Here is an 11,969-nt window from a genome sequence, read left to right on the forward strand (position 1 = left end):
TAAAACATTTACATTTTAGATAAAATCTTAGATTTATTGTGTTTTTCTTGACTTTTTAAAGTAATAAAAAAAAAATTACATTTAAACAGTCCGTGTACACTAATTCAACATACATGCACACTAATATTTAAAATATGTTCTTCATATGAATTCCATGTACAATATTGTAATAAGAAAACATTTAAAAAACAAGACTGAAGAGACACGTAATATTATTATTAAATATCTGGCCATGCCAACAACTGATTCTTAGTGGTTTCTTGTGTTTGCAAGTTTGCAAATTTAGTTCCTGTGAGTCAACAGCCCCAGTGACTGTCACTTTCTCAACATGGGCTTTACTAAGGTTTGCAGCAATTCTCATAGTCTGGACATCAGAGAGACATAAGCTGCATGCTGTGAAGACTTAGCTGGAGATGTATTTGAAAAGCTATCGTGTATGTAAATGTAATGCCATGCATAGAAGATATCCCTTTGTTGAGCTCAATTTATTTGACATGAGCAGACATTGCAAACCAGCCCTCTCTTTTCAGGTTGTATGCCTGACAGGAAAAAAAAGAGAGAGACTTTGTAAACACTTCCTGAATATATCTTCAGTTTTCAAGTAAATATATTACATACTTGATTCTGAATGCTCTGGATTTCAACACTGTCTAGATTTTGAGATAAAACTCTTCCAGCTGACCTGGGAATTAAAGTGTTGTTGAGCTTGATTTAAAAAGCAAAACACAGATGAAAAACATCTTATGGATGCCTGAAATGTTAGTACAGTAGAACTTGATCTAATTAGGATCTGTTCTTGGCTTTTCATGACTCACCTTTTGCTACTTGCAGAAGGTTGTGGTGAATGGTTTCTCTCAGGAAGTGTCAAAAACTGCTCTGGAGTTAACCCTCTAACAGCTGCAAAACATTGAGTTAACATGCATACAAGTGAAGTGCGTATATAAGTCAATATACACAAATCATTCTCACGCCAGGTAAGGCATCAAACGATTCCATGTCAATCAGAGTTTGTCATAATCAGTCGTAACAAGATACAGAGTGACAGGACATTGTAAATTGCTTATTTGCACCACTCACATTTTTGTAAATATTTGATTATATCTTTTCATGTGACAACACTGAAGAAATGACACTTTGCTACAATGTAAAGTAGGGAGTGTACAGCTTGTATAACAGTGTAAATTTGCTGTCCACTCAAAATAACTCAACACACAGCCATTAAGGTCTAAACCGCTGGCAACAAAAGTGAGTACACCCCTAAGTGAAAATGTCCAAATTGGGCACAATTAGCCATTTTCCTTCCCCGGTGTCATGTGACTCGTTAGTGTTACAAGGTCTCAGGTGTGAATGGGAAGCAGGTGTTAAATTTGGTGTCATCACTCTCACACTCCCACATACTGGTCACTGGAAGTTCAACATGGCACCTCATGGCAAAGAACTCTGAGGATCTGAAAAAGAATTGTTGCTCTACATAAAGATGGCCCAGGCTATAAGAAGATTGCCAAGACCCTGACACTGAGCTGCAGCACGGTGGCCAAAACCATACAGCGGTTTAACAGGACAGGTTCCACTCAGAACAGACCTTGACATGGTCTACCAAAGAAGTTGAGTGCATGTGCTCAGCGTCATATCCAGAGGTTGTCTTTGGGAAATAGATGTATGAGTGCTGCCATCATTGCTGCAGAGGTTGAAGGGGTGGGGGGCCAGCCTGTCAGTGCTCAGACCATACGCCGCACACTGCATCAAATTGGTCTGCATGGCTGTCTATAGATGATGCACAAGAAAGCCTGCAAACAGTTTGCTGAAGACAAGCAGACTAAGGACATGGATTACTGGAACCATGTCCTGTGGTCTGAGTAGACCAAGATAAACTTATTTGGTACAAAGATTTGAGTACAAAGACAAATGTGTCTTGCCTACAGTCAAGCATGGTGGTGGGAGTGTCATGTCTGGGGCTGCCGGCACTGGGGAGCTACAGTTCATTGAGGGAACCATGAATGCCAACATGTACTGTGACATACTGAAGCAGAGCATGATCCCCTCCCTTCGGAGACTGGGCCGCAGGGCAGTATTCCAGCATGATAACGACCCCAAACACACCTCCAAGACGACCACTGCCTTGCTAAAGAAGCTGAGGGTGAGGGTGAAGATGATGGACTGGCCAAGCATGTCTCCAGACCTAAACACCTCAAACGGAAGGTGGAGGAGCACAAGGTCTCTAACATCTACCAGCTCCGTGATGTCGTCACGGAGGAGTGGAAGAGGACTCCAGTGGCAACATGTGAAGCTCTGGTGAACTCCATGCCCAAGAGGGTTAAAGTAGTGCTGGAAAATAATGGTGGCCACACAAAATATTGACACTTTGGGCCCAATTTTGACATTTTCACCCAGGGGTGTACTCACTTTTGTTGCCAGATGTTAATGGCTGTGTGTTGAGTTATTTTGAGGGGATAGCAAATTTACACTGTTATACAAGCTGTATACTCACTACTTTACATTGTAGCAAAGTGTCATTTCTTCAATGTTGTCACATGAAAAGATATAATCAAATATTTACAAAAATGTGAGGGGTGTATTCACTTTTGTGAGATACTGTATGTTCTGATTGGCTGTGATTGTGTCACGTCGTGCAGCAGTTTGTCTTGCAGCAGTTTAACGTTCAGCATGGACAGACAAATTGCTTGACACTGGAAATGCACCTGGTTAGGTCATGGTGCCATACTGCAAGCTGAGAGATAAGAAAAGCATCAGATGAGAGACTCATACACATACCTGTACGAGTGCTGATGGAATGAGGAGGTACTGGAGAAATAGCAGGGGAAACTCTGAATGAGGTGTTCTGTTTCTGTTGTTCAATAAGCTCTAGTAGTTTAGCTCTAGCTTCAGCACTTTGTCGGTTCAACTCATGCAGTTTTTGTTCTATTTCTGTAGTAGATCTTGCTACACAAACAGACTGAACAAAACATAAATTTAAGAAAGCTTTAAATGCACTCTTGACTGTACATCGCCCAAGGAGAAAAACAGACATTACTACTAAGTATTTCTGAGAAAAACAGTCCAAGGTTGTTGCAAATGCCAGGAAAGGAAACAATATAGCACCCAAAATGTTTGTGGTATCTTATATATTTTAAAGCAAAATTCACAAGATAAGAGATTGGTGTCAGAATTTCACATCTATCCAAGTCCAAAATATGCATCTTACCTGCTGTGTGTGCTGTGGCCCTGTAGAGGGCGATGCTTGTCTAAATATAGAACTGGTTGTGGACAGTCGGTCTGCACTCTGCTCCCTCGACACTGAAGCTCCTGCTGGAGAGGGACGTTGCTGCCCCAACTGGGCCCGTATCGCTGCATTCTGATGTGCCAATTCTGCAATCTCCCCTTGCATGGCATCCTGGGAAAAATCGTCCAGCAGATGAGTGGGGCATGGTAGGCTGATGAAGGAGGAAGGAGAGCAGGGGATGTCAAAGTCTTCCAGTGAACTCTGACTTCCTGTTGCTGTGTAGGAGCCATTATAGTGCAGCGGGGAGAAATAAGCAAAATACCACTAAATCACACTTTCATTCAAGATGAGTCATTCAGATTGAGCAAACATGCACAAGAGGAACAAAAGTGACCGGCATCCTAAAAACAAATACACATACTTTAAAACCAAGATCATACCTCAAAATTGTGTTGCAGCTTAAAGGAATAGTTCAGCCAAAAACTTATCATTTACTCACCCTCATGCCATCCCAGATGTACACTACCAGTCAAAGGTTTTGAAACACATTCATTCTTTATTATAATTTTTGGAATTATAAAATGGAACTATGGGAATTATGTTGTGACTAAATAAAATCCAAAATAAACAAAACCAACGGAGTTACTTTTTGGCATCTTCAAAGTAGTCACCCTTTGCAGACATGTACTCTTGATATTTACTTAACCAAATTCTTGAGGTTTCACACTGGGATACTTTTTAAACAGTATTGAAGGAGTTCCCATCGATGTTGGGCACTTATTGTCTTATTTTCTAAATAATTTGGTCCAAGTCATCAATTTCAAAAACTTTTTTTTTTATTATTATTACATTTTAGTTTTATAATGAAGTAAATGTATATGGTGGCACAATTATATTTTTTGTCAACAAAACTAATTCAAACATTTAAGATTTTTAAGATCATGAGAAACATTTCAGTTATGTGTTTCAAAACTTTTGACCTGTAAGTGTGTATGACAGAGTTTTAGAAGAATATCGTGACTCTCTCTGTAGGTCCATACTAGGGTTGCTCCGATACCAAAGTTTCGGCATGATACCAGCTATGGTACCTACCTATAAATCAACAAATAAAAAGCTAAATGAAAATACACAGAAAATGACTTAATTAAAAGAACTGCATAAAGTCTCACAGATACAAATTAATTTTTCAGGATGTTTTAAATAATTGTTATGATCAAATGGTGCAAATTGATACAGCTTTAATCTAATAAAAATATAATAATTATTTTACTATAATTCAATATATATTACTTTTTTCAGTCAAATAAAATGCTGCTGAACAGAGCTTCACAGTATTAATGAAAGTCACAACATGCTGATAATACACATGCGTTTGTGATATTGCTTACAGATGATTATAATAAAACCATTTAATATTATATAATTGTTATTATGAGTATTATATATTTAATATTACATTTTTATACAGTAGTTATATTTTTCTGTCTTCAAGTTCACACATCCATTTGAATAGAGCTTTCATGTTAGAGGGACTTTTATTTTGACAGACCTTTGAGATCTTCCTGTTTTTGATGGGTTAGTTATACCAAGCTTCCCATTTATGCTCCAATACCCCCATTGCGACTCACAAGCTAAAATCGCCGAGCTGCACCAGAGGAGTTAATTTAAGTGTTAACAGACGTTTATACTCTAAACACACAGCATGAAAATTAAGCATGAACATTAGTGTGCATATGCGTTTGTGTGTATATGCGCATGTGCAGAGTGGCACCTCTTGTTCATTGATTTAATCTCAAAACTGTCAAATCTCATTTTGCTAATGACAGCATACTGACCTGGTACCGAAATTAGCACCAAGATAATATTGTACCATTTCAATTTTTGGTATTACGATACTTCAATAGTACTGGTAAATTTGGCAACCCTAGTCCATACAATGCAAGTGAATGGTGGCCAGAACTTTGAAGCTCCAAAATGAACAAAGGCAGGATAAAAGTAATCCATATTACTCCAGTGGTTCAATACATGCCTTCAGAACCAATATGATAGGTGTAGGTGAGAAGCAAGTCAATATTTAAGTCCTTTTAATTATAAATCTCAAACTTTGTGGAGCCCCGATCTGTAGGTGACAATATGCATGAAGAATGCTAAACGTCCAAAAAAAAAAAAAAAAAGTAAATGTAGACATTTATGGTAAAACAATTACTTAAATATGGATCTCACCCACACCTATTATATCACATCTGAAGATATGGATTGAACCACTGGAGTCGTATGGATTACTTTATTGCTGCCTTTATGTACTTTTTGAAACTTTAAAAGTTCTGGCCACCATTCACTTGCATTGTATGTACCAACAGAGCTGATATATTCTTCTAAAAATCTTAATTTGTGTTCTGCAGTAGAAAGAAAGTCATACACATCTGGGATGGCATGAGGGTGAGTAAATGATGAGAGAATGTTCATATTTCTGTGAAATATCCCTTTAAGAATAATGTTATTTTGTAAGTTAATTGATGAATCTTAGAATTAAACAATTACATATGTGCAACAGTTACTTAAAGTACAGTACTTATTTTAGCAACTGAAATATAAATAACTACATTTTCTGAAGGAAATACAAGTGCTGCCTGCCTAAGCAAAAGTCATGTTCATGTCAGTAGCACAAAGTGTGGGACAAGTTACATGCCAAAGTTAAATACTAAAGGTTGGGGTTTGTTCAAATAAGCAATAGTAATAGGTGATGCTCACCTAAGCAAGCACCACAAATAAATTATTAACATTACTGGCTGTCACTTGACAGAATGAGGGATCTTTCTGCCCTTCAGACTAACCTTTAGGTGGTAGGCCATCTCTTTGGCGAGGAGGAGAGAGCAGCACAGCTGGAGAAACAAAGTTATGTTGCTGTAGATCTTTTTCAGTACCACCAGATTCACGATAGCTGCCTTCTAAAGAGCACAATACACTCTTAAGTTAAACAAATAAAATAATCAATTAAATAATTATTGATAAGTAAAGTTGTTAATTGCATAGTATGTACTAACAGAAAACAGATTGAAAACCCTGATATGCAAATACAAGACTGTTTGTGATCTGTAGATAGAGATGGCAGCAGTTACTTTGGACTGTGCTGTCTGAAATTTGAACTGCTGTCTTTGAGTCTGCAGAATCCGGTCCACCCAGAACGAGTACTACAGTATCCAGACGCTGCTCCAGTTCAACGATCTGCTGCTGCAGCCTTGCCTGTATAGAAGTGGCATATACAAACAAACACCATTAAAATGGCATCTGAATGGACAAACCTGAGATTAGCATCCTGATCTATAATATACCGCTGTAAGCTGAACAGAAGATTGGCTCACCTGCAAGGCAGCCCTCTCCTCTCTCATTGTGAGTGACTCTGCAGTCAGGGCATCAATTAAAGCCTTCTGCTCTTTCATCTCCTCCTCTAGCTTCCTTCTCTCTTGAACCTCCCTCTGAGTCTCCTCTTCTTTCTGTGTGTAAGTCACAAGACATTATATTATTAATTTCATGTTTTAGAAATACAAAGAGTAAGTGAACCTGTCACAGATTTTACATTAAAGGGTAATTTTACCCAAAAATATAAATGTGCTCATCATTTACTCACCCTCACGCCATCACAGATGTATTTGACTTACTTTCTTCTGCAGAACACAATTGAATATTTTTAGAAGAATAGTTCCATAGGTCCATACAATGCAAGTGAATGGTTACAAAAACTTTGAAGCTCCAAAAGCACATACAGTAAAGGCAGCATAAAAGTAATCCATACAACTCCAGAGGTTAAATCCATATGTTCAGAAACAATATGTGGTTAAGTCCATGTCTTCACAAGCAATATAAAAGTTGTGGGTGAGAAACAGATCAATGTTTAATTCCTTTTTTTACTATAAATCTCAACCTCTGACCAGACCGGTAGGTGGCAATATATATGAAGAATGTGACTCTCCAAAAAACAAAGAATGTGGAAGTGAAACTGAACATTTATAGTAAAAATGACTTCACTATCTATTTGTTTCACACCCACACCTTTTATATTGCTTCTGAAGACATGGATTTAACCACTGGAGTCATATGGATTACTTTTATGCTGCCTACATATGCTTTATAGTGCTTCAAAGTTCTGGTAACCATTCACTTGCATCAAATCTACCAATAGAGCAGAGATATTCTTCTAAAAATCTTTTTTGGTGTTCTAAAGAACAAAGAAAGTCATACACATTTTGGGTGGCGCGAGGGCAACTCATTAGAGAATTTTAATTTTTGCAGGAACTATTCCTTTATTGTATTCATGAATGTAACAGGCTTGATCTTTGACTTGAACGTAATGAAAATGTAAAACAATCGGTCAATCCAACACTCTCAAGTTGCAAGAAAGTGCCTTTTAAACACAAGGAGCTGAGTAAAAGAATAAGTACTGCAGTGATTTGAGATCAGTACTTGCAATAGTTTGTGCTTACTTTTCTGATATGACTGGCAAGACGTCCAAGCGTGGCCACTAGAGCCATGGAGAAGCCTGTGAGGCCCGGTCTCTGTTGCGGAGATCGACCATCAGAGCTCAGAAGCTTTTGAGGCTCCAAAGAGTCCAGCTCTGCCTCCACCTCTTCCAGCATGCTCTGCAGAAGCTCCATACTGGACTGGTTCCCAGCCAGAGAACTCAACCCTGAACCATTCAGACCAAAGTTATTTGCGGTGCACCCTTTACTGACTTGAGCTGACCTGCTCTTAGTACCTGCAAAACAGGAAAATTATGCATTCAAGAATGGATTACATAGACAGTTTAGACCATGTGAAAGACCTAAAAATGACATCTCAAAACATATGTTCAAATAATGTTCATAACCAGCTATTAAATATTATCTTACACACCAGCTTTAATTGACAGCAGAACCCCACCTGGTTGAGATAAAGCAGGCCCAGGGTTGAGAACCTGATTGACTAGCGATGTAGACTGGATTGTGTCACGCGGAGTCTGTCTGGACAGTTGTTGTACAGCCATTGTGGCATTGAGGGCTGAGCAAAAGAATCACAGGTGTTTAGAAAATCCAAGAACTGGTAAGTGCAATAGAGACCACAGAGCCATTATGACATTAGATGTCATATGCAATGAGATAAAAAAAAGCTTTGTAAGTGGCCTCCATACCTGCCTGATCTTCTGGGACCCCAGTATTATGGGGTGTCTCTGGTAGTTCTTGTTGCAGATTGTCTGAGCCCCATGGAGATTTTGACCTGCATTTATTTATCTTCCTGAAAACAAACATTTATACAAATATTTGACAAGGTTGTTGATGACATGGTTCAAGTGATCACTTAGCACATTCATAGTTGTTTTTTTCAAAGAGATATGAAGAGTAATTTATACCGATGTGTCACAGTGGTGGATCTGAGGTGCACTGAGGTATCCTGAACATCTTCATCATGTTCCTCTTCACACTCTTCCAATTCATTCAAGGCCTTGAAAAGACCAAAATACTTAGCCCTTTCCTTGCCATGCTATAGGTTGGACTTGTATGTGTGAAAAAAGCACACATTTACCGTAATTTCCGGACTATAAGCCGCAACTTTTTTCCCACGCTTTGAACCTCGCGGCTTATACAATGACGCGGCTAATATATGGATTTTTCCCGCTTTCAAATTTTATTAAAAAAAAAAAAAAAAAACATTCCGTGACGTGCTCAGTTTTTTGGCAGCGTGAAGCTTTCATTAGACCAATGAAATTGCCGAAAGGGTTAAGGTCAAACAACTTTTTTTGTTTAGCCTACTGTTTAGATTAAATCGAGCGCGCTCAAACTTCCCATCATTCTGATTACGGTAGTAATTTTGTCACCCTCACCATGGTAAAGACATGGAGAAACGCATATGATGCTGCTTTCAAGTTGAAGGCGATTGATCTGGCTGTTGGAGAAGGAAATAGAGCTGCTGCACTGGAGCTTGGTCTTAATGAGTCGATGATAAGACGTTGGAAACAGCAGCGTGAGGAATTGACTCTAAACTAAAGCTGAGACTATTCTGAGGCTATTCAACTCCGACACCGAAGGAGATGACTTCAGTGGTTTCAGTGCACAGGACGAGGAAGATAGTGACCAATGACTTTCTTGGTAGGCTACTGTTTACTGCAAATGTTTTATTACAAGCCGTGTGTGGCAGCGGGGCGTGGTCAAGCGCCCGTCCGGAGAGAAAAGCTGTAGGAGCTTACACCTGCGCTAAATTATGTCTAACACCGGTGTCTAATTTCAAGTGCCCTGCTTCACATGTCCTTCTTGGGAAAACTGTCACACGGGCACCAGTGTGACAGTTTTCAGCAGGGCACTTGACGTTCCAGGTAAGGCTTTTAATGGCCACAGCAATGTTTACAATCAATTTTATAAAGTTTCTCAATTCTTCTATGCGCCAACACTAGACTGACGTGTGTCACTCTCTCAGCTCTGTTGCTGCTGCCTTTTTATGCCGCTCTCCCCATGCTTACTGAAATTAGACACCGGTGTTAGACATAATTTAGCTCAGGTGTAAGCGCCCGGGCGCTTGACCACGCCCCCGCTGCCACACCGTGTTTCGTTAAAGCCTGTGTAAAGTTCATTTGTTTCAATGTACTGGTAGGCACCTGCGGCTTATAGACAGGTGCGGCTTATTTATGTTCAAAATCATATTTTTTGTAAAAATCAGTGGGTGCGGCTTATATTCAGGTGCGCTCAATAGTCCGGAAATTACGGTACATACTTAGCTATATAAATGGGAATATACCATGGACTTCAATTTTCTTTTGAATAAAATACATTATAAATACTATTGACAAACAAACTCTAATTGAAGACTTCTTGGTAATTTAAAAAGAAATATCAATTGCTTATAAATTGTTCCAATTTAGGACATCCGTGGATGTCTCTAATGTGAGGTTTTGTCAGATTTAGAAGACTTCTGCTGCCAGTTTGGTTCCCAAAGTATAGCTATGTAATCCAACATACACACACACACACATTCAAAGCAAGGATGTACCTGTGGATCCATCATCGTCTGGGAGAGCAATGAGAGCTGCGTTGGAGGATCAGGTCTTTGAAGAACAGGAAGTTCAGCATCAGAGTTGCAATCAGGTGCCATTGTAATGGTGGGAAACCCTAAAATGCACATACACATATTACTTATCTACTTGCATGATAGAACAAACATCACTGTGGTGGCACAAGCATGGCCTACCTGTGCGTCGGCGGGGTGCATCACCAAACAGGTCTTTCACCACAGCCAAGGCTCTGTCTGACCGTGCAATTGCATCCTGCAACTGGCAATGATCTGAAAACACCTAAACAAATATAAATTATTGTTACAGTGTGATGTTGAGGTTCTGTGTGGGGATTTTTTTTTTTTTACACAGTTAAATCAAAGTCTGATTTAAACCTCTCTGATGATTTTGAGTCTGGCTTGGTCAAGTCCTGGAGGGCTAGGGGGCTGATTCTTTCTCCGTCTGCGTGTTAAAGCCTTTTCTCTTAATTCCCACTGTGCCAAGACTTTGTTCTGAGACCGGTGCATTTCATGACGCTTGGTCTGAGAGATTATTAATGTCAGAAAACAAAAAGTGCATTTAATAATAAATGCTTAAATCAAGCGTTCACATATTTGCTCCAAGTAAACTCCATACCAGTTCCTCTGGTGTGGCTTTATGCACTGAAAGGTCATTCACTGTGCTCTTAAAGGAAAGGGAGATACAAATAAAATAAGACACCACAATTAACTAAGAGTATAGACTTAATATCAAGCTGATTGCATTTATGTTCCCTACCACCCATTCATTCTTGGGTGCAGACGCCTTCTTAGTTCGCACAGGTCTTTTACCCGGACCATATAAAGGACGATTCATCCTCACTAACGACATCTCACAACAATGACAGGCACAGATGTCTCCTGGAGAAACACAAAATACACTTCTAAACAAAACATGAATCTTTCACGTTAATCTAATCATACAGTTTGTGCAGACATTTTTCAGAAACGGAAACAGCGAACATAAAATGCAATTGTTCAAATCTACTAACAATAAGTAATCATTTAGACGCCGTCTGGTACGTTCAGACGAAAACAAAAATATTCTGGCTAACTGCTTGATAAAAATGTGCTACGCAGAATGGCCGACACATCTTTGCACTTACTGACGAAAATACGTACCTTATTTGAAAACGGATACAATTAAAGAATGGACGAGAATGTTGCTGTCCTTTGTTGGTGTTAGTGTTGTAGTAACAGAAATAAAGCGTTGAGAAACGAAAATTAAAAGCACCACTTGACCACATTTCAAAATAAAAGTCCATCAAGACCTGCAGCCATAAAATAAGTAAAAAATAAAATGAAATAACTTTTCACAGAATCTAAAATTTTGTCCAACTTATTTCCCCAAGGCTTCTGAAAAACATAGTAGGATAAGGGAACACAATAAGGTTATTTAAAATTTAAAAACAACGCTTGACCACATTTCACAATAAAAGTTTAGCAAGTTCTGACTCCTTAAATACCAGATAACCAAAAATAAAATAACATTTCATATTATCTCAAATGCTAAAACATTAATCTCCAAAGCTTTAAGCCCGAGGGAACAAAAACAATTGCTTAATTTAAAAGCGCCGCTTGACCATATTTCATAATAAATCCCGTCCTGCAGCCATATAATTCTGGATAAACAAAAATAAAGACAGAGTCTAAAATTGAATCTCCAAGTTATTACCCCAAGGCTTTAAAATATTAT

At 38.7% G+C, this 11,969-nt stretch overlaps 1 protein-coding gene across 3 annotated transcripts; it reads right to left on the reverse strand.

Moving 5' to 3' along the window:
- Positions 1-42: 42 nt before the first annotated feature.
- spice1 (spindle and centriole associated protein 1) lies at positions 43-11,493 on the reverse strand. 3 transcript variants are annotated; one of them, XM_052114411.1, is made up of 18 exons: positions 11,396-11,493; positions 11,013-11,134; positions 10,872-10,919; positions 10,631-10,777; positions 10,433-10,535; positions 10,235-10,353; positions 8,604-8,695; positions 8,385-8,488; positions 8,138-8,254; positions 7,702-7,973; positions 6,583-6,714; positions 6,340-6,463; positions 6,055-6,168; positions 3,203-3,495; positions 2,773-2,953; positions 816-897; positions 619-682; positions 43-539 (listed from the first exon to the last, which is right to left on the reverse strand). In XM_052114411.1, the coding sequence occupies exons 2-18, from the start codon at positions 11,103-11,105 to the stop codon at positions 486-488; spliced, it is 2,139 nt and encodes a 712-aa protein (XP_051970371.1). In that variant the 5' UTR covers positions 11,106-11,134; positions 11,396-11,493; the 3' UTR covers positions 43-485. The 3 variants fall into 3 exon arrangements, with proteins under 3 accessions (XP_051970371.1, XP_051970369.1, XP_051970372.1); XM_052114409.1 differs by having other exon boundaries at positions 8,111-8,254; XM_052114412.1 differs by lacking the exon at positions 619-682 and having other exon boundaries at positions 8,111-8,254.
- Positions 11,494-11,969: the final 476 nt, after the last annotated feature.

The sequence above is a fragment of the Xyrauchen texanus genome, chromosome 42 (genome assembly GCF_025860055.1).
Source record: "Xyrauchen texanus isolate HMW12.3.18 chromosome 42, RBS_HiC_50CHRs, whole genome shotgun sequence".
In the NCBI taxonomy this organism is placed as follows: Eukaryota; Metazoa; Chordata; class Actinopteri; order Cypriniformes; family Catostomidae; genus Xyrauchen; species Xyrauchen texanus.